At 52.6% G+C, this 24,233-nt stretch overlaps 1 protein-coding gene across 1 annotated transcript; it reads left to right on the top strand.

The window, feature by feature from the left end:
- The first annotated feature begins 11,706 nt into the window (after positions 1–11,706).
- ERLIN2 (ER lipid raft associated 2) lies at positions 11,707–23,893 on the top strand. The gene is made up of 11 exons (XM_075724006.1): positions 11,707–11,813; positions 11,907–11,988; positions 12,471–12,517; positions 12,996–13,057; positions 13,949–14,074; positions 16,038–16,111; positions 16,537–16,595; positions 17,877–17,968; positions 18,381–18,470; positions 20,733–20,812; positions 21,934–23,893. Exons 1-11 carry the CDS (start codon positions 11,707–11,709, stop codon positions 22,141–22,143), a joined length of 1,029 nt encoding a protein of 342 aa, XP_075580121.1. The 3' UTR covers positions 22,144–23,893.
- Positions 23,894–24,233: the final 340 nt, after the last annotated feature.

Below are 24,233 nucleotides of genomic sequence, written 5' to 3'. Positions count from 1 at the left end.
CAGGGCCGGGCTGTGTAAACACTGCAAAGTATCATCTGATAGCAGTCGACACTCGGGGGCTTTATCTGCTAGGGAATGATTGTGTTGCCAATATATTAAATAACTCCCTATCTAATGTATGCCCAGGTTACTGCAGAATTCATTTTATAATAAGAGCACTGGGATGCACTTTATTAATCATTCTGTCTAACAACCTGCACTCCACAGTTTCGGTTTGATTTGATTCAATCCTGTCTTTCTGCAAAATATATGGCTGAGTGGGTCGGATAATGTATGGCTTAATTTAGAGTTGTATGGGTTTGAATTACCATTTTCATAATGTGCTGCGCATTAATGTGTTGCATCATTTATACAGAAAAATGTGCGAGGTTTCAAACCTCTCCGGGAGGCAAAAGTCACCTGAAGGGAACGCGGAGTGACAAAAAAAAGGCCCTTTCAAGCCCAGCTGGCGGGGGGTGGTTTGGGGTGGGAGGGCAGGGGCTGGGATAACACAGGTGGGCGTCGGACACGGGGACGGCGGTTTCGGGGCTGCACCGGTGGCTCCCCTCCCTGTTGCACAACAGCAACTTCTCCGGCTCGCCCTGAGCTGCCGGGGACCTCCAGCGCTTGACTCGCCCGTGACCCCGGTGCCGGCGCTCGCCGCAATCGCACCCGCCGTCAGTCACCCCGCGCCGCGAGGAAAAAGCTCTGATTATCCAAATACAGTCATTAAAGGGGAAATGTGTTTTTAGGACTGTCAGAGTGATTAATGAGGGTTAGCAATCCTTGCAAATGCACTTGTTTAGTCTAACTGGCAGCCTCTATTTTCCCATTGATTTATTGCGGCAGTTGCCGGGGCTGCGGTGTGTGTGGAAAGAGCCGGGACGCGCCGGGACTGTGCGCTGTTTGAACGGCGAGCATGCAGGGCTGCGTGGTGCGCGGCGGAGGGGCCCGGCCGAGCGGCACGGCGCGCTTTGCTGTGCCGGGCCGTCGGAGCCAGCCGAACAAAGGCAACATTATACCTTGTGCTGGGGAAGGAATGACTTGGACGCGCATGCAGAACAGCTCCGCCGTGCTGCGTGCCTTATAAATATCCCCGTTTGTAAAGCCCGAAGCCCATCTGACCACAAATGATCTGTCCACCTAATAAATATGTGAATGAAAGAGCAAGGCCGTATTTTTTTTTTTGTTGTTTTCCTTCCTCTCCTGCACGCAAATCCCCGATGGCTTTTAGGTGATGCAGAGGTGTCTGCCCGCAGACGTACAAGGCGTTTCAGAGACCAGACCGGAGCACAAAGTCTTCGAGGGCTGGTGCGCGCCCGCCAAGAGGAGGTCAGGTCAGGATGCAGAGGCAAGGGCCGGAGCAGAAGCGATGGTGGGTGGATGAGAAGTTCCTCAGCTGCATAAAGCGGCTTTTCTTTGCGCGTCAGCCGTGGTGGAAGCCCCGGAGAATACGGGCTCTGTGTTTGTCCTCCCAGCCGGAGTGGTGCGGACATCTCCCGTCCCTCCGCCAGCGTCCCCGCGCCCAGCCCGGCCGCTCAGCCCGGAGGTCAGGGCTTTGCTTTGGGGTATGCTTCGCACTGCGTGAGCTGAGAGCGGACCCGGAGGGACAGACCCGTGCCCAGAGATGGTCCTGGCAGCCAACACCGCCGGCGGCAGAGCTCCTGCTGCCCGGGGCTGAGCGCCGGAGCCGGGAAGGGAGCAGCCAGTGATGGTGACGCGGAGCGGATGGGGCAGCCTGGGGGCACCGGGGTGCAAAGCCGCTCCCCTGGTTTGCAGCCGTGAGCGTGGCCCCGCGCCGGGGCCCGGCGCTGCCCTGGCCTGTGCTCCTGTGCTTTGCCTCCAGCCAGCTTCAGCAGCGGGACAGCACAAATGACGGGAGGCCTTGGAGGAGGCGCATGGAGAAGAGCAAAGACCTCGAGGTGCTCAGGGAGCCCCCCAAGCCAGAAGAGTGTGGGCAAGCGCTCGGGGTGCTGCAGTGACCGGGAGCGCTGCAGGTGGGAGAGGGCTTTCATACGGCTTTGAAGCCGCTGCTGTCACCTCCCTGCCGTAAATCGGTGTGCGGTGTGAATCTTCCCAGCGGCACCGGCGTCAGCTTGCAACAGCGATGCACCGACATCTTCCCCACCGTACCAGGACACCCGGTTTTGCCTGGTCACCAATTACCCCATGGGAAGTGCCCAGCGTCACCCATGGCCGTGGCTCCCCCCCTTCTTCTGCAACGTTTGATCCCGGGTGCCAGAGCCGGCCGACCCGTGCCAGCTGAGCGTGGCAGCGTGGCACGGGGCCGCTGGCAGGCTGCAAAAGACCCCGGTCCTCGCTCTGAGCCCGAGCCAGCGCTGGGCTGCAGCCGTTCCCTGCAGAGTGCAGCCCCGCTCGCGCAGATTTACACCGGCGCGCGTGTAAGTGATACTGTTCATTACTGTGATGCATGGTTAATAGTTATCTCTCTGTTTATTATCATGATGAATAACTGAAGAGTCGTAATTCTGTATACACAAATGTTTCAGCTAAACACTTGCTGGAGAACGCTGGGGGAGACGCTCGGCTGACAGCTCAGTTTACAGAGTATATTCCTTTAGCTCAATTCACAATAACAAACAGATTTCCACAGACCATAATGTTTTCTAACACGGCGTTTATGGAAACCTCCCCGAGCAGCTTTACCCTGACTTCATCCCACCTTCCAGTGCGGTGCACGAGACGGGATGCGACCTCTGCAAGGACGGAGCCCCGCGGGAGCGGCCTTTGCAAAAAGAGACGGTGGGATGCCACTGCCGTGCCGGCGGAGCTGCCCTCGACGGGCTGAGCAGAGCTGGGTGGCACGCTCGACGCCGTGCAGCGTGCACTGCCACCTCCGCCAACGCCTTGCGGTCCCAAGTGCCAGGGATCGTCCCTCCTGGCACCGAGAGCCAGAGCCTGCCCAGCCTGGCAAAACCTGGAGGCAGCCAAAGGACATGCAGCGTCCCCGAGCATCTGGCATCTTTGGGAGCTTTGGAACCGCCTGTAAATCCGGCCTCCTGCAACCCAGCTCGCGGACGCCCCGCCGGATCAGGGAACTGAAATGGCCTTTTTGTGTCCCGGCGCCTGCAAGAGGGCAGCTCCCCGGTGGCACGCGGGGCCATGCCGGTGCTGGTGCCCGCCCCAGCAGCTCGTGAATCTCCAGTGGCCGCCGGTGCCTCACTGGGAGAGGGAGATGCCGCTGCTCCAAAGCGAAAGGGACCGGTGGGAGCTGGTGCCACCTCTCCATGAGCAGCTCCCGCAGGAGGGGTGGTTGGGGCGGCTGTGAGAGCAGAGGACAGAGGAGAGTGGGGGACTGAAGCGTTTAAAGATGTGCTGGATGTTTCTTGCTGAGCCCTCGCCGCCTTCTCTGCGCTCCTCTCCCGCTGGGGAGGGAGGAGAGGGGAGACTGAAGCGCCCAAAAGATTTGCTGCCTTTTTCTCTCATGGCTTGTTCGCTCGCTACCACCCAGAGCCGGTGGATGCCGTGCTCTGCTCCTGCTTTCCACCCTAGCCGGGCTGGGAGCGGGGAGCAATCACCCCTTTCGCCATCCCGGCTCCGGGCCAGCGCCCGCCCCAGGATGGGGCTGCCCATCGCTCCCTCGGCAGCGAAGCCGGCGCAAGCCCGGGAGCCCCGCTCCGCTGGGCAGAGCTCCTGTAGAAGTGACTGATTGTTTCTGCCGGCGCAACCGTTACCTTCGCGGGGTTTCGTTCCAGTTCCCTGCACAGGCTCGGTGACGTCCGCAGGGCTGGAGCGGGGACGGTGGCCAGGTCCTCCCTCCGAGGTGGAAGAGCCATGTTCTGTGGAAAATGTCTCTGACATGAAGCAAAGTGCAAGCCGGGCTTGCGGGGAGCCGCTGATTTGTCACAGGCGTGGAGCAACCCGAGGTTTGCAAGAAAATTACTGCTCAGCCTGCCCCAGATAACAACCCCTTGCATGGCAGGGCTGGGAAGGGGAATTTGCCACCCCGGCTGCTGGGAAATGGAGCCAAAAAGCCCTTCGTTCCTCCTGGGGTTTCTGCACATTTCTTAGGCTCTGGCTGAATTTTGTATTAGGAACAACAGCTCGGGAAGGGCTCGCTGGGTGCCCACCTCGCCCACTCCTCCAGCTGCAGACATGTGCTCTGCCCCGGTTGCCGCGTTGATAATTCCTGAACTTTTTTGACTTGCGCGCACCGGCGCGGCACTGGCAGGGGAATCCTGCGGCACGTGCCACTGGACCCCCGCGCCTGCAGCCTCCGCGCCGGCTCCGGTCCACTGCTGGTTGATGAACCTGCCCGGCTTCCGGGGCCAAAAAGACAGGAGAAGCCCTGGGGGGGGGCTCGGCGGGGTTTCTCCCCAGGCGTAAGGCGAGCACCAGGGTGTTGGTGGCCAGTTTGCAGGAGTCCCGGCCCCAGCGGTCGGGTCACTCACTGGTGCATCCTGGCGTGAGGCAGAGCCCGCAGCCCTCCCAGCCACGGAGGAAGCTCTCGCAGCGTTGGGGTCTAGCCTGTCATTTTTGGGGTCTGGCTCACACCGCTTGAGCACTGGGGGTTCGCACGCCGCACCTGGCATGCTTGCAGATGGGTTGGGGGCAGATGGAGGCTGGGGCAGAGCCAGCGCAGGGCCAGCAGCTCCGGGGGCTTGGCAGGGGATGCTCCGTGCTCCGTGCGGGCCAGGGCATGGGGAGACCTCGGCACCGAGCCGTGGCTCAGCCAGAGGGTGGGCAACGGGCACAGGACCCCCTCCAGCTCCTGGCCCTTTGTTGCTCCAGGTTGCACCCCACATTGCACGCTGACACCCGTCTGCTTGCACCCCAACACGGCGCAGCGGTGAGCTTTTTGGGGAGAGGGGCCAATTTTCTCGGCGGTGCGAGCAGGGGCTGGAGCGGGGTGCCAGGGATGCTGTTGGCATCCCACATCCCACCACCGCCCCGGGGTGCCCCTGCTCATCCCTCTCCCCCACGTCCTTCTCTCCGCTGCCGTGAACGGCCCTTTTATCTCTTGGGTAGGTACAAATGGAGCTGTCAGATGCGATCAGCCCCACGATATGACAGGTTGCGGGAGCCGGGGCCCCTCGAACAGAGCAGCCTTGTCTGTCAGAGCCGCCTGACACTCCCCATAATGGCCAGATGGATGAGACTCTGAAAGTAGGGCCCGGCGCGTTTTCAACTCTATTTTGGGTGAAAACACTTCTTGAAAGATCTTGAAAGGAGCTGGCAGTTTAGTAGTTCAAATGATTAATGAGCACTGGCTCTGCCGGGTGGATTTCTCGCGCCGTGCCAGCAGCTGGGCTGCTCCAGCGGGCCAAGACACGCTGCTCTCCCCCCGCGCCCCCCCGCGCCCCCCGGCTCCCCCCGAGCCCCCCTGGTTTTCCCGGAAATGACACCAACGCGACAGGCCCCGCATATGGAAAAAGTTAAATATAAATTACTGCTGAAAGAGGCCTCGCTGAGCGGAGTTAGTTAAAGATGTTTATGGATTCAGAAACATGGGCCTGCATATGTATTTAGGGATGACAAATGTGATTCAATAAGTAAGGAATTTCTCCGTGGGCTGAGGCGGGACCCACGCGGCGCGGGCGCTGCACTGGGCTCTCCGGCTCGGCCACGCCAGCACCATAAATCCTGCAGACAGGCTCCTTTTTCCTTCCCGGGCAGCTCAGGGTTTATTTTCGTTTTTTTTTTTCCCGGATCAGACCAAGTCGCTGCATCTCCTGCACTTGGGACGTGACAGCACCCCGCCGTGCCTGGACCCTCCGTGTGCATCCCCAGGGGCGGCTTTGGGGGACTCGGGAAAACCCGACGGATGCTCTGTGCGGGTCACTGGGGACCGTGCCGTCCACGCCGCCACCGGTGCCAGGCACGTCCCCATCCCCAGGCTCTCCCGTCCCCCCGCAGAGGCGTGCTCGGCAGAGCAGCCGGACCCTTCAGGACTGTCAGTGGATGATTAACGACCAACAACCCCGAAACCACCCCGATTGCCAGTTTGGGTGTTGTTTGACCCCGCGCTTAATGAGTTCAGGCATACTTCTGCAAGCCGCTTCACGCGGGCAGCTGGGCAGCCTCATGGAGCCCAGTGGGCACGCGCGTGTCCCCCACCCAAACTGCCCCGTGCTCCACACTGCTCTTGAGCGTCTCGCTTGGGGCGCACAAAGTCGGGGACCACAGCGAACTAATGCAAGAAACCCCTAAACTAAACGTGGCGTGGGCCAGGCAGGGATGCCGGGTCCAGGGCAGGGATGCCGGGTCCCAAGGAGGGATGCTGGATTTGGGGGGACAAACCCCAGCGAACCTGCAGCGATGGGCAGCGCAGGAGCCGGCCCCCTCGGCTCCCCCCCATTCCGCTGCCTCCGTGGGGCTCGCGGGGAAGCGTCTTTTGGGGGGTCAGCGCCCGGCCGGGCTTTTGACCGACAGCCACATTCCTTTGTCCTGATTTTATTCGTTAGCAGCGTTTGGCCTGGACACAGAGACAGCTAATGAGGGACTGAGTTTATTGCAGTTTGATTTTTCTGTTAAAACAATACAATAAAATAAATGCACTTGGAAATCTGGTATGTGTTTGTACATAGTAGATTTATGGCTCTGGAGGCTTCCAGAGAGACGCAGCCTTTCATTCCCTTCCTTATTGGAACAGATCATATTGCAGAGTTTAAAGGGCTCTGGAGTTGTGATTTATTTGAAGGGAGAAACTAGGGAAATCCAACTATCTGTTCCCTGGCTCAGATCACCCAGTAACTCCCGGGCCAAGGGGACGGATCTGCACCTCCTCCACGGATATTTTATTTTTTTTTCCTCCTGTCGCTTACATTATCCCGCTCTAAATATATCACCGAGACAGGGCTGACTCCTGACCTGGGCTTCAGCACCTCGCCGAGGCTTCCCCAGCCCTTCCCGGAATCCCACAAATAAATCACCCTCCTGGGGCCCTTTCCGAGCAGCTCCGTGCCGCTCACGGGACGGGACCTGCGTGGGGCCAGGCACTGCCTTGATCCAGAGCAGAGATCAAGGCAGAGATCTTGTTTTTATCTCCGGAATTGGGTGATAAATCCGTGTCGCCGGTCCCTGGTTCCTTTCAAGGGAGCCCTTTCCCCTCTCTCGCTGCTCTCCTGGCATTTGCACGGTCCCCGGGGAGGGGAGAGCACAACGGCTTGGATCCAGGTCAGGATTCGTGCCTGAAAGCCTTTTCCATGCGTTTCCCAACCCGCCGGCCCCTGCCTTGTTCCTGCGGCTCAGCCGGCCCCGCCGGTGGGGGGATGATGCTGCGGCTCCTGCCCCCGAGCGGGACGGTGCTGCAGCCCAGGGCTGCTGTGGGCGCTTCCCTCCCACCCTCACGGAGGAAAACCGGGTTTTGCCCCTCTCTGAGGTTTCCTGCGCCCCAAGGATGAAGTTGTGGGGACAACTGGAGTATCACCGCAATGGCTCGACACTCAGAGCTGCCGTCGTGCGCCCCGGCACCATCCCAGCAATCCCAGTGGTTCCCATCAGCAGGAACAGGGTGAGAGTGTTCCCCCCAGCCTGAAAACAGGCTGCTTCTAAAGCATTTGGCGTTTGCAGGCGGGAATTCTCTGGGTTTTGGTGTAAAACCCCCTCCCACTTCTCCCTGGTCCCGGGTACCTCCGGGACATTTGGGAATGACCCGTTAGGGTCCTGCCAGCAGCGTTCATCCTGCCCTGTGCCGCGTCAGGAGGCTCACGGGAGGAGATTTCCCTTCGCCGCCGCCGTGACCACCTTGGCTGTGGGGCAACGAAGAAAGGGAAGGAGGTTTCCAGCCCTGGGGGGCACCGGCTCTGGCAGCCACTCTCCTCCTCCTGCCCCTGCTCCACCTCAGCTTCTCCAGCCCATGGTTTTCACGGGGTGTTTTCTCCCCCTGCGCACAGACGGGCTCTGTTTGCCATTAGCTTCCCCTCCTCTGCCCTAGGAGCTGATCCGAGTGCTAATTCTCACGCATGTTTCGGGTAAATCTACTTTCTTTCCCGGGATGAATTGTGGTTTCCAAGCACCATTAATCATTTCCCTTTAGAAAACTGCGTCGGGGGGCTGGAAACATTGCTCCTTTATTTACTGGGAGGATGACCTGGCATGCTGGCGCCCAGCCACGGGGCTGGCGTCTGCGGGACGACGCAGAGCAAAGCCTCGGGGTGAGCTCCCCTCCGCTGTGCCGGGACGGCGGCACTGGCTCCCACTGGGACAAACTTCCCGGCCCCGAGGTTAGGGGCGAGCAAAGAGGATGGAGAGAGAAATGCTGCCGAAAATGCCACGTGTTTTAACCCTTTCCCGGAGGGGTCGTTCTGCAGGGAGCTTGTTTGCACCGTGAGATGTGCCGTGGCGACGGCAGAAATGCCAGCCCCGTTCTCTGCCTGCCCCAAGTGCCCCTCAAAACGCCTGGGACGTGAAATCAGGACCCTCTGCTTATCACCCGCTAGCGGGGCTCGGGTGGGCAGGGAGTCAAAGGAAACTTCTCCTGCCCCGATTGCAGCGAGGGTAAAGAGGTGCAGCGAGCACATGTGAACGGTTTCCTCCTTTCCAGCTCAGGACTGTCAGAGGATGATTAATGGCCAACGCCGCAGAACTGCCTTGATTGCCAAGTGCTGTATTGTTAGCACTGACATGTAACGAGCCCGGACATACTTTAACACAATTCTGCACCATAATCGGCAAATAACGTTCGATAGACTTAATTTGTTAAGTATTTCCCCCCTCACAGTCCCTCTCCCCACCTCCTTTCCCTTTCAAAGTCACGTCAGAGCGGCCAGGGGCCCAGCCGAGCGCCCCGCAGCCCCCCAGCCCCGCCGCAGCCCCAGCTCTTGCCAGGATTTCCCTTGCCGGGCTCGGCTGCTCCTTTAGGTTTCGGCTTAGGGAGCAGCTTTCTCTCTTCTCCCCAGCCAAACAAAAAAAAAAATCGACTTTTGATGCACATTCAACCCTGTGCAAATTCAGTCCCCTGCCGCTGCTGCGCTCCGGTGGGAGCTGCAACAGTTACTGGCAATTTTGGGGTTCTGCCAGGTGACTTTGGGGCTCCCCAGGCCAATAAACAGCTCACCACGGCAGCTGGCACCGGGCGAGGGGGCCCCTGCTCCCAAAGCACTCCCAGCTCCCAGGTTAAAGCCCCGGCGGAGCCGCGGTGAGGTGCAGCAGCACCGAGCACCTACGGAGCGCGATTCATCCTCGAGGTGCTTTACAAACATCGTATTAAAATAGTTATTAGGAATCACAGTTAGCGAAGTGCTGGGTTTGCCTCTTAGAGCAGCTTCCCCCAGGAATGCCGGAGCGGCCCAGCGCAGGAAGGTGAGCGGGGCTGTGCCGGAGAGTGCTGGGAGTGCCGAAGGTTGGGGATGGGGATAGGGATGGAAATGGATGGGGATGGAGATAGGGATGGAGATGGGGATGGAGGTGGGAATGGAGATGGAGATGGGATGGAAATGGGGACGGGGATAGGGATGGAAATGGATGGGGATGGGATGGGGATGGAGATGGGAATGGAGATGGAGATGGGATGGAAATGGGGACAGGGATAGGGATGGAAATGGATGGGGATGGGATAGAGATGGTGATGGGGATGGAGATGGGATGGAAATGGGGATGGAGATGGAGATGGGATGGAAATGGGGACGGGGATAGGGATGGAAATGGATGGGGATGGGATGGGGATGGAGATGGGATGGAAATGGGAATGGAGATGGAGGTGGGATGGAAATGGATGGGGATGGCATGGGGATGGTGATGGGGATGGAGGTGGGATGGAAATGGGGATGGAGATGGAATGGAAATGGGGATGGGAATAGGGATGGAAATGGATGGGGATGGGATGGGGATGGAGATGGGATGGAAATGGGGATGGAGATGGGATGGAAATGGGGACGGGAATAGGGATGGAAATGGATGGGAATGGGATAGGGATGGAGATGGGCTGGAAATGGGGATGGAGATGGAGATGGGATGGAGATGGGATGGAAATGGGGACGGGAATAGGGATGGAAATGGATGGGGATGGGATGGGGATGGGGATGGTGATGGCAATGGAGATGGGATGGAAATGGGGATGGAGACAGGAATGGGGATGGGGCAGGACTGGTGAGCAAGAGCTTTCCACCCCACCGCTCCGGCTGCGCACGGAGGTAACCTTAAACGCCGAAGCAGGAACCGCGGGGACAGAGTTTTTCCACCCCTATTCACAACTGTCAGGCGGTGATTAATGGCCAACAGGCTCGAAATTGCCTTTATTGCCAGCCCGGCATTGTTACTTGTGACAGCTAATGAGGTTAGACAGACTTTTACACGGCGCTTTACGCCGGTCCCGGCGGAGCGGCCCCGGGGGGTTCGGTGCCCCGGGCGGGGGGACGCTCCCCGCTCCCCAGCAGTGACCCAGCCCCGGGCCCGGGGAGCGGCCGCGGGCAGGCCGGGCCCGCGCGTTAACGAGAGCGCTCAGAGACCTTCCAACGCCTCTCAATTAACTTCGCAGAAAAACCCGCGAGATATTTTTATACGGGCTCCACTGCAGCGGGGCGGGGAGGAACGGGGCAGGGATGAAAAAGTTTTCAAGTGCCGGAGAGAAGTGGGTGTAATAAACCATTTGTTCCTATAAAAAAGCTCGCGCTGTTAAAAACCAGAGCGCCGCGGCACAGACACCGCCGAATATTCCTGGCCCCGGGTCCAGAAGTAGTGATTTTTTTGGCTTTTTTTTTCTTTTTTCTTTTTTTTCGGGATTATTACAAATAATATTTACCTTTGTGCTAGTTCACATCTTGATGCTGTTAAACACGTGGCCGCAGCTGGTTTCCCATTCAGGGTAATGATATAGCGCCAATGTTATGAAGCAAAACCTCGCCTGCGAGCCAGAACACCCCACATTTAAAAATCTATTACTTTTCAATATTATGTGAATGTATTTTGCTTCAGCTCAGAGCAATTTCCTAGTTTACCCTTATTAAACTGAGAGGGGGCTGAGTAGAGGTTCTTGATTTATGAAACACATACTGGATTCATTAAAACCTTTAAAGATTTAATACATTTTATCAAGGCCTTAAATCTGGGCAAACTTTTTTTTTTTTTTTTTTTAAAAAAAAACCCCTAATACAGGGTGTATTTCATCTCTGGCACCCTTTTGCGCTTATTTAAGAGCTGTAAAATTCGGATTGACAAATATCGCGGATATTTCATTCCTCATCTCTAAACGGCGCTGAATCCTCCCGGCAGGTTTGTTATGTGTAACCCTCGGAGATCTATCAAGTCTAAAGATCAAATTATTCTCCTTTATTGACATTTTATAGGTCTCTCCCATGTTTTTTCCCTCCCGCGGTGACAGAGCAGGCGGACGCTCTCCGCTCTCGCCCCCGGCCCCTCCGTCCGCCCACACCGGGGCCCGCGGGGCCCGGGGGGCTCGGGCGCGGCGGGGGGCGCGGGGCGGCCGGGCCCACGGGGGCCGTGGGAGGCCCGTGATGGCTGCCGGGCGCCAGCCGGGGGTCCCCGCAGCGGAGAGCCCCTCCGCGGGTGCCTCCCTGGGCGCAGGGCCCGGCCCCCCGCCCCGCCGCCTCCGTGGGGAGGGGGTCGGGGCTGCGCGGCCCCCCCCCCGGCCCGGCGGGGAGAGCGGCGCGGGCGGGTCTCGAACCCGCGGCCCCCGCGGCTCCCGCGCCTCCACCGCCCCCTGGCGGGGCGCCGCCGCGGCGGAAGGGGCGGTCGCGCTGTGATGACGTCAGGGCGGCGCCGGGCCGGGGCGGCGGAGCGTGAGAGCTGCCGCCGCCGCCGCCGGGCATGGCCCAGCTGGGCGCCATCGCGGCGCTCTCCCTCAGCTTCCTCGCCGCCGCCTTCCTCTCGGCCATCCACAAGATCGAGGAGGGGCACATCGGCGTCTACTACCGGTGAGGCGGGGCCCGCGGCCTCCGCCGCCCGGGCGGGCCGGGCCCTGAGCGGGCCGCCTCTCCCGGCCTCTCACTGTTTGCTTCCTTCCGCAGCGGCGGGGCGTTGCTGACCTCCACCAGCGGGCCCGGCTTCCACCTCATGCTGCCCTTCATCACGTCCTACAAGTCAGTGCAGGTGCTGCTGGGCCGCTGCCCTCCCGCCGGGAACCGGGCCCTGCCGCGGGTCTCCGGGCCGGGCTCCGCGGGTCTCCGGGCCGGGCTCCGCGGGTCTCCGGGCCGGGCTCCGCGGGTCTCCGGGCCGGGCTCCGCGGGTCTCCTGCCGCCCCCGGCTCTGCGGAGGCGCGGGGTGGCGTGTTGAGAGCCGCTGTGGTGAGCGCCGGGGCTGGGCCGTGGTGTCGGGCTGGCGGGGGGCGGGTCGTGGCGGCGTGTGCTTGTGGCCGGTACCGGGGGAGAAGCGGCTCTCGGGACCGGCCTGCTGAGCTTTGCACCAGGGGCCGAGCGAGGCAGGTTGGGCTCTTGCTTTTGGTGGTTTCCCCGAGGGGTGCAAGGGGCAGATGTGGGCAGAAACCTGCAGCTCTTCTATGTGCTTATAAGCAAGTAGGGTTTGCACAGAGAAAAGCCCATCTCTTAAGCCTCTTTTCTTAAATCTTTCTTCAGACCACGCTGCAGACAGATGAGGTGAAAAACGTTCCTTGTGGTACCAGGTGAGATGTTCAGCCGTTACCCTGCCCCGGTCCTTCATTTTTGGTAGAAACCTTTCAATCCTTTCCCTTTTCCCCCCACTGTTTGCTCCGGTGCGCTTTAAAATGCGTAGGTTTGTTTTCATGGACTGGATTTCCCACCACCACCCCAGCTGAAATGGGTGAAAGGCTCTGTAACGCGTTGCTCAAGCCGATGAGCCCTGCCAGGGTGGTTTATGCGCGGCCATCCTCAATGCCTGCACTGAGTTTTCCAGGCCTGGGCCCACGTTTCGTGATTCAATTTCTGGAGACACGTGTAATTGAAACCAGGAGCCTGGTGCAAGGAGTGGGGTGTTGGGGGTTTGCCGGAGCGCCGCAGCGGTGCCGCACGCCGGGCGTGGATGCCCGCTAGAGGGGAGTGTCCTCCGCTCAGAAGCTGCCCGGCTGCACAGGCAGAGCGCTTGGCCTCCAGCAAACTTCATTTTTTTTTTTCCTTTTTCAGTGGAGGAGTGATGATTTATTTTGACAGAATTGAGGTGGTGAATTTCCTCATCCAGAGTGCAGGTGAGTTCTTCCCCTGTGACCCTGCAGCTCCTGCAATCCAGAGTTGTTTGTGCTCCTGCTAGCGTGAGGTGAGGTGAAGAGGTTGTGCTTTGATTTGGAGCTGGGGCATACCGTGGATATTCCCCTGTGTACCTTGTAAAGCCCTGTATTTTCTGGGCGGAAACTTTAAACAGGGTCTCCCAGACATCTTGTGTGTTTGTTATTTCTTGCACATACTTGTTCTCTGCTGTTAGTTGCTTCGCTAATGCCTGAATACCATCCATCGCTTTTATTATTTGTATTATTATGGCCCCACTGGGCTTTAAGCGTCAGTGAAGAACTTCTGATGTGAATAACGAGGCGTGCAAGAGGTAGGGGAGACAAGGTGTCTGTGAGCAGAAGGCTGGCTCTGAGGCCCAAGGAGAATGACCCGGGCGGCCTTTTTTCCAAATTGTTTGATTTTTAACATCCTGTTGGTAACAAGTGTGGTATAACTGCCTGGCTCATCAGTGGCCTGCTTTGAGACCTCTGTTTTAAGCCAACTGCAGGATGCCCTTCCCTCATTGTGCATAGACTACATGGTCTCTGTATTCTGCAGCTCAGACACAACCCCTGCGTATTTGCAGGTAGTGTAGAGAGGGCTGTTGTTAGTTAGGTGTCCTTCTGTTTACAAAGCATGTGACAGAATATTGGTTAGGGTGTTATAAAATGTTAGCAATAAATAAAAGTCCCCTGAACAAAGTATTTGTTTGTGGTACAAGCTTCTCTTGTGGGTGGGTTCCCCATTTCAGAGTAGTGCCGTGACTCTTGCTGCTGTGACTGAGCCATGGGGTTTTCACTGCAAGTGCTCAGCCCAGCCCGAGACATCCCTCCATCCATCCCAGCTGTTAACACCGGGTTCTTCTTTTGTAGTATACGACATAGTGAAGAACTACACCGCTGACTACGACAAAGCTCTCATCTTCAACAAGATTCACCATGAGCTGAACCAGTTCTGCAGTGTCCACACGCTGCAGGAGGTCTACATTGAGCTGTTTGGTGAGTGGCCCCTCTGACCTTTCGCTGCTGGATTGATGGCTCCTTGAGCGATGTTTCTGATGGGTGTTTGCATGGTCTGTTGGTGCAGGAGTCGCCACCCCCAACTGACGGGCTTTTTACCTATTAATGCAGCGTCCATGCTGTTTGGAATCAGGATTGTTAACCAGCTACTGTCATTTACTCCTTGTTATCTTTTTGGTGCCGAGTGCTTCAGTATGCTGTAACAAAAAAAATCCAAACCTAAACCTGCCAGTAGGAGCGGAGGGCTTTAGGGAAGAAGGGAGCGGTAATTCTGCGGTGTTCTTTGTGTGTTTAGCAAATGTGACTTATTGAATCGGTCGCAGGGTTTGCTAGTCCAGATGGAAAAGCCAGTCTTCTGCTCTTTGCTGTTACAAAACCTATGAGCAAGCACTCCCTGGCCTGTGGGTTTGATTAGCTTTGTGTCATGCGCGTTGCTGCAACGCCTGGGCACTGCGAGTGAGCGCTGGAAAACAGGACTGCTTGGCAGGGGCCTGCTGACCTTCCCTCCCTCGCTTCAGGCTGCTGGGAAATCAGGCAGCACAGACGCTGGGAGAACACTTTGCAAGAGACCGTCTGAAGAAAAGTTGTGGTTTCTTGGTAGAAATAAACCAGTTGCTGCCAGCGCCGAGTGTTTTGTTTATGGCTTTGGATTGACAAGAAATCCCTTCCAGTGTTTCTGCACTACAGCAGTGCTGACTGCGGGCACAGTTGCTGTGAATGGTTTTGGGCCCCAAATGGACAGAATTTATGCCTGAAAGAACACAGGGTGTTTGCAAACTCCTGTTCTCTGTTCAAACTGGGCTTTCCAAGAAGCCTGGCTTTCCGCTTTCTGACAGGCCCCTGCACCAGATGCAGAACTGGGGCTCGGTTCCCCTCCAGTTCCTTTATGGGACTGCTGGCGGGTGTACTGGTTCTTTGCTGATGGAGTCTCCAGATGTCGGCAGCTGCTGACGACAACTGCTTGAAATGGACTCAAAGCCTCTGATTTGCGCAGAAGGAACTTGTATAAACTCCCGTGTAGCTCTTTTGTTTGAGCTGCATGTTTTCTGGCTCAGGAGTTCTGAAACGGGGCAGAGCCCATTTCGAGCAGGCTTATGTCATTCTCTGCCCCCACATCTGCGAGCAGGTGCAGGAAACTGATAACAGCTGTTTCCTAAACTCCTGGCTGAACTTCGTTATGAGTGTGAGTTCCAGACAGCGAAACTGGGACCAAAGCAAATAATCAAGGAGTGCGATGTGATCACTTTCAAGGCCATTACATTTTTATTTTCCCTTTGCACTTCTCAGCAGGCCCCAACTGGAAACATGGCCATCCTTAGAGCTTTTCACTGAAGCAGGGTTTTGGTTTGTATTTCCTTTTGAAACTTCTTAGCTATGCTGGAGTTAACTGTTATCCATTGAGCCAAACAGACGTTACCGATGATTTTTTTTTTTTTTCCAGCCTATTAAAATAACTAATACAGCCATTTCGCATTTCTGCCTTTCCATTTTCTTTGTCTCCTGCTGGCACAGATGCAGTTCCTCATCAGTCACGGTTTAGCTGGACCACATTACTTCAGGATCTAGTTGGGAAGATATCAATGGGGAAGTGTGTTAGAGCACAGATACTTTATCATAAAGATACTACTTCTGGCTCGGAAAGATTCCAAACTGCAGGTTGTGGGGAAACTGGAAGGAGTTCCATTTTAAGCCTGCCATGTTCCTATAGTCTGTCCCAAGTGTTTGCCACTGGTCAATGCTGCTTGACATGCTGAGAGAGATGGGAACCTGCCTTGGGGTCGGGGATGGTTCTTCTCAGCCCAGCACTCCTACATCAAATTTACATTTGTACTTGCTTTCCAGGAATAAGAAATTTGAGCCATTCCAGCTAATTCTGTACGTGTTGACAGCAAGCTGCCTGGTGGGGTTTTTAGTTACCTTTTTTTTTCCCTCCCTCAATCAGATCAGATTGATGAAAACCTTAAACTGGCCCTGCAGCAAGACCTAACGACAATGGCCCCTGGATTAATTATACAGGTAATGAAGATTCCACTTTGAGATGTTTAAGGTGTAGATCATAAGGAGGGGTAAGGGCTAAGCAAGGGAATGGCAAGCTGTGAAACTTTTTTTAGCAAATCGCTTTATCTTACAGACTTCTTTTAACCTGAGGGATGAGAACAGTATCCTTTCCATCCCCTCTTAGCTTTGATGTGTTGGGTTTCTTTTGGTGTTATTCTGGGTACTGGTTTACCCAGGTTATAATCTCCTGTCATGTCAGGAGATCATTCAGTCCTACGTTTGCTCTGTGGAGTTTGGACCTGGCCGCAATTTCTGCAGCATGTGAAAGCTTTGTGTGGCAGTGCATGCCCTAAGTGTTAGCACCCCCTCCCCGCAGCCTCGGGGACCGTTTGGCTTTTGATTGTTGGCTGCTTGCCTATGTTTTCTTCGGTCTCTCTTTCCAGGCAGTTCGAGTTACAAAGCCAAACATCCCTGAAACAATCCGGAGGAATTATGAGCTCATGTAAGTGCCTGAGACTTGTACCTTTGTTACCAAAAAGAATCGGTCATCCAGATTAATGTGTTTTCACAGCATGCAGTGATCGGAGTGCCCTCTGCCAGGCCTGCTCTCAGCCTCGTGCTGCCATTCAGGAAGGGTCTGGTGAGGCCGCACCAGATACGCGCGTGTCTGTCACTGTAAGTGGCTGGCAGGTCGCTGCTGAGTTAGAAGGTATTTCTCTGTTTTGAACATTTGAGCACAGAAATTATTTGCCCAGGGGCTCCTTCCCCTTGACACTGGCCCTATTTTAAAGAGGCCTCTCAGAGCTTGTGAGTGAGTGGCAGGTGGATGGATTCCACCGCTAATCCTGTTGTTTGACTAGGATGGAGAAACTGTTGATTCAACAGGCTGAAGACTTGCAAAGCTTTGAAATAACTTTCTTTAATAGCACTTGACACACTGATCCCTTCTCAATGCTCTGAGCCAGCTGCCTTCTCTTGCACTTGATCATTCAGAAATGCTTATATTCTCTGAGCACTCTGCCAACAGAGTCTATGTAGGCCAGAATAAGATCCCTCTCATCCATTTTGCTTCCCTGGCATTTCATATGACCTTTTGGTATTGTGGTAAGTCATGTGCGGTATGGTCACGATAGGCGGAATCCCAAATCGGCCTGTTAGCTGTTGCCATAAATACAGCAGCATATGTGTTGAGAGATACTTGTTCTTGACCCTAATCTCTCTTGCCCAATTGGGAGCAGGAGCAGAGTATTTTATTTATATACATGCTTTTAAATCTTCTTAGCATATGTACAAAACAGTAAGATAGAAAAGGCTTTAGCAGGTAAAGTGTGCAGAGTCATTTGATTGAATGAAGGGTGATTTCAAAGCTGTGTAATTCCAAATGAAGAAGAATAACTGTCTGTGAGGGCAAGGCTTTTACAGGAGTTTCATTTCTTACTTTGTTTAAATAATTTCCTCATTAACAGTAGCCCAAAAAACTTACAGATGTGTATGGTCTGTGACCTGCCTCTTGGAGGCATTATGGCAGCCTGCAGAGAGTAGCAGGGAGCATTTCACACTGACTTGATTGAAAAGTCTTCCTGCTATGGAGGGGAGGAAAAGACACTTTGGTTTAGAAGAAAAGCTCTGTGTGTGCAGGTCCATGCCCTCACTTTCGTGATCGCTGCCTGCCCTAAACACGTGCTGGAAGGAGGACTGAGCCAACAGCTTGTCCTGGAGATGTGGGAGGCCACACCGCTTCAGTAAGCTCATGTTTTGTAACTGGCTTCTTCTGGCTCACTAGGGAGAGTGAGAAGACAAAGCTGCTGATTGCAGCACAGAAGCAGAAGGTGGTGGAGAAGGAAGCAGAGACAGAAAGGAAGAAAGCCCTCATTGGTCTGTATATTTTTGCTTGAAGGGAGTAAATATAGCGGGGTGTGGTGGGGCAGCAACAAAAATACCCAGACACTGGGGAGGGATGCACCTGGTTCACTTTTGGGTGATCTCTCTGCTGCATCTGTTTGTTGCTGATCTGAAACTCTTTGAGAGAAACTCAAAAGAGTTTTTCAGGTGGGTTTCAGCTTTGCCCACAAATGTAGACTGATGCCTTCTGAGGGCTGAAAATTCTTCCCACAATTTATTCCTTCCCACAATTTTTGGGCTAGATGACCTCTGAAGGTCCCTTCCAACCCAAAGCACTCTATGATTTCCACCAGAAGGGGATGGTGAGGGCTTTGATGGGTGAAGTTGCTTCTGGCATTAGGAAGACTGCGTGATGACAATATGGATGTATTATTTTTCATTTCAGAGGCAGAAAAAATTGCGCAAGTTGCCGAAATAACTTACGGACAGAAAGTGATGGAAAAGGAAACAGAGAAGCGAATTTCAGAGATTGAAGGTGAGTGGTGAGCTTTCCAATAAGTAAATGCTCTGTGGTGAGTTTTATCTAAAGATCCTGAAGGAGTTCCTCAGGGAGTTAAGTAGTTCTTGAAATGTGCGTATTCACTGTGTTCTTCAATCCAAGCTGACGTTCACAGGGGTGAAGTTACTGGTCTGAAGTCTTTCATTTTAGCCCATGCAACGCGTTGCGTTCTGAAAAATGTGTCTGAACACTCAGATTCTTCCAACATTTTCACAGCCTATTTTTCAGGGGGGGCAGACCAGTCAGGATAGCAGAAGGTATTCAGGATACTTGGGCAATGACAAAGTTAGTGAAGCTTGACTCCAGATTCTTAGGTGATTCTTCGTATAACATAAGTGCAGGAAGTATAGTTGTTGCAAGTACGGAGGAAGGGAATGGCAGGCTAGTGTCTTCCTAAAAGAAGTCATGCCAGGTTTTGGATAATGGCTGCAGACTTTCAGAGAGAAGCGGAAGCATCCTAAAATATTACTGTGCAATCTTGTGGGGGTAGCCACACCCCTTGATTATCTGCAGTAGGGTAGGGTTGTGGAAGCTTTCTGTCCTTTTCTTGCTCAGGATTCTTCTAGAACCTGTCTCTTTCTTGGAGGGAAGAAGAGGTATGCAAATTTAGCTTTAGTGTTTTTGTGTAGTGTGAAATATTTAGAAAAAGTCTGGCTATTACACTCTGCCACAGTAGGGGTCTGTTATGTAGCTTCCAACTCCTAAAGGTTGAGAGAAGGGGAGGGGGAGCTGCTTCTTTTGAAAATGTAGTACTTTGCTTTAACCAATAAATCTGTAATATCTCTGTTTAGTTTGCATTTTTGCTTTTTTATCCTCCTGTAGTTGCAGCTAACTACATTTAGGAACTAGGATTGATGAGAGGCAGGATTAGGAATGCTGCTTTGCAGACTGTGCTTCTTGAAACTCTCTTTCTCAAGGTGATCTTTCTAGGAGGTTGTACTGTTAAGTTAAGAAGATGTCCCCCCACCCATCTGATCCGATGCTTTGTCAAGGAAATTCCAGGACATGAAAAGGGGTCTGCATTTCCAGCTCAGAGTGGGAAGGCCGTATTTTCAATTACATTCATTATAGGCCTTGTCAAGCTTTGGAGAAGACCACTGAGGAGCCAATTAAGAGTTTTACAGATCAGCAGCTTCTCGTTAAGAAGTTCTTCTCAGAAATACAATGTTTTTTATTTCTTACAAATGTGTGTCACTGGGTGTCAGGCCTTCAGTTCAGCTCTGTGCTGGCAGAGGATTCCTGTCTCACTCATTCTTTCTAGTGTCTCTGACTGGGACCACTCTTTAGCCAAAAGAGAGGAAGTCGCGGGCCAAACCGTCCAATTGCTTACATGATTTTTAAGCGTAGCAGCTCACAGGACTCCCTGCTAGTATAGGTAAACAAATGGTTTATCCAGCTGTGCAGCTCTCCAATCCAGACTGGTATGTGTTACAATCGTGTGGCTCCCTGCCATAGAAGGAATGTCAAGAGATCACATTGAACCAGCCAGATGACACTCACCTTAGCTTTAACGCGGTGGCCTGATACCACATCATTATCATTGGACAGCTAAAAAGTCAGAAGGGAGAAAAGGTGTGCAATACAGAAAGGGGAGGTGTTTCTATACTTAGATGTGTCTGCTAGGAGTCAGGGAATTTCGGTGTCCTGCAGAATTAGACTCTTTACGCAATTGTTGATATTGCAGAGAAACAGCTCTGCAACATCTGTCCAAGGGGCAGAGCCTGTAAGGGTTAAACTCGCTTGCCTCTACGTGCCAGAATCTTAACCTCAGTATCCCAGACAAAATCCCATCTGGGGAGTTGCTTTCACAGTCACAGGCTTCATCTGTAGAGCAGTCTGCTGTGCTGTTCTTGGAGTCTTGTGCAAATGTCGTGGGTAAATACCGCTTTTGCAGTGGAACAGTTGCTGCGTTTTCAGCACGAGAGTTAGTGGCTGGCTAAAGAAGAAAGAGTGTTCTCAGCCCGCGTGACGGGTAGTAATAAAAACCTTATGTTTATAAAATGCTTTGAGGTCTTCAGTTGCAGATGCAATTTACTTATTTAGTACTATCATCCTGCAGCGTTTTAGATGTAAATTGAGATCCCATTTCTGGGTCTCCCATTTTGTTCCCTCTTCCCCTCGTTGTATCCTGTACGGTTTAGGTGTGGTACTGGCCACTTTAAAAAGTTTCCAGCTGCAAATGGTGCTAACATGGCTGGAAATAAAAATCTGAATATGAGAGCATGTGTCTTCTTCCAGATGCTGCATTTCTTGCAAGAGAGAAGGCAAGAGCTGATGCTGAATGCTACACTGCTATGAAAGTAGCCGAGGCTAACAAGGTATTGTTGTTTCCTTACCCTGTGCCTTGAAGCAGGGCTCCTTATGTTAGGAGGAGTGTGTAGAAGCACTGACCAAAAGAGCAGACTGTGTTTATTGTTTGCTTGTTGTATCTCATTGTTTAAGTCAGAAAGCAAAACAAAGCCATCTCTTCTCAGAAGAACTTTCATTGAGACTGAAACAATTAGATCCTTATTTGCAAATTCATTTTCTTCCCTGGACAGATAAATTTATGTCAGGGTACATGAAATATCTGGTCATCTCTGGAGACAGCTCTGCTAGATGCTAATGGGGCCATGGCTCCCTCTGTAGATAGAATATCAGTTTCAGTGTTGCCCTTTCACGCGGTTGTAATCAGAAATGTCGATTCATTCCAATCTGCAAGCTGGCAAGCAGTCAAAGCAGGGAGATCTCTAGGGTGACAGGCAGGCTTAGAGTAAACAAATGTTCAGGTAAAGAACAAATGGAGCTGATCTTGTACACCAAACTAACTAGCCTGGCAAAGCCTTGGTTCTGCAAAAGAAAAAAAGCAACCAAACAAAAAAACCCAGAAACAGAGAAATTATATGGATAGAACTGCCAGACTTGTTACTGCCTACAGCAAGTTCCCAGGACATCCCAGCAGGAAGACTGTCTGTTTTGTAAGGGTCAGTGAGAATGGGCAGAGGTCTGGGATGTTTGTGCACAAGTTTTGTCCCAGTTATTCTATCCTCTCTGTTATAATGTCATTATCCTGAACGAATGAGCTCTGCTTTCTGAAACACACTCATCAATCTACTCTCTGGAAAAAAGCCAGTTGTATTTTTCTTTCCAGTAGCTTGCATTGCAAGGGCTTTCAGTGAATTATGTGCTTTCGAGCATCTCCATCTCTGGTACATTTGGATTGAACACTTCCCCAGCTGCTTCCATCACTTTCTCATTTTGCCATTTAGTCACTGGGATTTAGAGCTTCACTTAGACGTACTGAAAGAGAGCCGCCTTCTGGGCACTCTATCTTTTCCGCTGAAGAGAGGATGAGCATGCCTGCTAGTGTTGTGGAAAAGTGGATGTCTCATATGCTCATGACAGAAATTTGCTTTTGACTGAATCCGAGCTGTTGGTGATCTGTTTTCTTTTTGTGCAGCTGAAGTTAACTCCTGAGTACTTGCAGCTAATGAAATACAAGGCTATCGCAGCAAACAGCAAGATATATTTTGGCAAAGATATTCCCAACATGTTCATGGACTATGCGGGAAGCCAGGCCAAATTTGCAGAGGGACTGGCAGAAGGAATCCAAGAAGAGGATGGGGCAGGAACCAGTGAGGACACAAAACTACTTCATAATGTCAACTGAAAAGAAATATTTCTATTCGTTTTCTATCAAGAGAAACATGAACTGGGACATTCCTTTTCGTTTTCCCCCTTTCCTGTACTGAAAGAGATCAATCAGACTTAATCCTTTCAATCTTTTGTATGACAATTAGACACAAAGACTTTGGTATTTATGGGGTGGTTTTTTCTGGTAACGTCTAAGCAACCAGCTCCAGGCATGTCCTCTAGATGCACCTCTCTCTGTTCTTGGACGTATAGACCAAATTGTTCCGGAGAGGCTAGCTAGACTATCTGTCCTGCAGCCAGCTTCGATGGGTACTTAATTTTGGACTGAGGTGGTTTGTAGCAGTTGGAAGCAAGGAAATTTTGAAGTTTTCGAGGGAGGGGAATGCTGCTACAACTTGTTTCGGTTTTTTTCTTGTTGGAAATTTCAAGTACTTCATTTCAAACCCCTTTTAAAAAAAGGTGCTAGACTTTTGTACACTACGCATGTCTGCTTGAAGGCCTGACCCTTGTCCAAAGGGCAGGTGTGGGGTGGGGACGATCTAACAGCCTGTGTCTATGCTCCAGGTCTGTCCTGCATGCAGGGTGTAGCAAATGCACAAAACCACCTTTTACTGAGGTCTGAGCCGATGTGTTTTGCCTTGGTAGGGCAGCTGAGACCACATGCACGGTGAGTTAGAGAAGTTCAGCTGCAATCCTGCACGTTGCCTAGTTACCGTGGGGGGGGTCTAAGCCTTAGACCACGTGTCACGCAGGTAGTGGCCCAAACTCATTTGTTTTCTGCATCTTAATTAACACTGGTTTGGTTTCCATTTGTGATATTAGGGGAGGGCAAAGGGGAGTCTGTTTTGAGGCGTTGGCCAGCGGTTTCGCTGCTAGGTGGGGGTGTAGGCACGCTGATGGAGGCAGTGTCCTGCCCGTGGATAATTGGACTTGATTTTCAGTGAAACCAGACTGCAAGTGTGGTACTTGTCACAGTCGTCATAGTTAGAAAAACTAGGGAGAAAAGCATTTTTGTCTCAGGGACCCCGACTTTGCAAAAAGCCTTGCTGGCAAGTAACTGCTTGAATGACTAGTCCCGTAGTCGTTACAGTACGTTATCTGCCTCTGCAAGACCAACTGGATTTCAGTGTTTACAGCGTCTTATTAGAAAGAGAACATTCAGGTAAACTGAAACGAATGGAACCGAGTTACTGTTGGTTTGGTTTTTTCTTTTTCTGAATTAGACTTCTGAAAGGAAGATTTACTAGTAGCAAAGGACACAAAACATCATACCGAAAAGTCACAGAGCAAAGAAAAGAACCTCTTGTCTTTGAACTGTCCAAAGATAAATTTTCCTTTTTCACTTCAGAAAACTGATTAATTCTTTGCATACCAGATGCAAAGAGGTAATAGGGTTTTGTTTTACACACATGCAAAACTTGAGGGGGTGTTAAAGACAAAAGTTCAGGCCTAGAGAGAACTTTTTTTTTTTTTTCTCTCCCTAATCCATCTGCCACTTGGCAGGAGAGCCTGTTTATTAATTGCTGTTAAAATTTGCGGCCAACATACTAATATGAGATGATGCAAGTGTAAGTGCTAACTTAGTTGTCAGAGACCAGCCTATTGCATTTACAATCTTGTGCCCCAACGCTTGCTACATACTACACTTGGTTTCACTCTTCAGTGTTTTAAATACGCATTAGTCTTTTTAATAAGTCAGTCACACTAAGATAGAAATCTGATGAATTTCAGCTGCTGGTTCCAGTATTTTTACTTCGGTTTTCTTTTCCCTGAAAATGCAAAATAAGCATCAGTTTCTGCTGGAGAGGAGTCCCGTCTCCTCTGTGTCGTCTCTGTATTTGTTGGAAAATACAAGCTAAGGGAAGTTCCATCTGCAGACTACATTAGACAACACAGCAGTCAAACGATTGCATCAATAGGTAGGCTGTAATACTACTGACTTTTATAAATAGGTCTCTGCAGGAAGATTATGAACAGGGAATAGCAGAAGTTTAGGAATGAGGTAATAATACCTAAACCTTTGAGGATGATCTCATTTGGGATTGTTCTACACTTATGTTGGAGATTTCCACTAGTAACTAAAACCTACTTTTTACGCAAGTATTT

The sequence above is a fragment of the Pelecanus crispus genome, chromosome 21 (genome assembly GCF_030463565.1).
Source record: "Pelecanus crispus isolate bPelCri1 chromosome 21, bPelCri1.pri, whole genome shotgun sequence".
NCBI classification, from domain to species: Eukaryota; Metazoa; Chordata; class Aves; order Pelecaniformes; family Pelecanidae; genus Pelecanus; species Pelecanus crispus.
The sequence above is the reverse complement of the archived record's forward strand: the minus strand, read 5'-3'. Positions and strand labels throughout refer to the sequence as shown.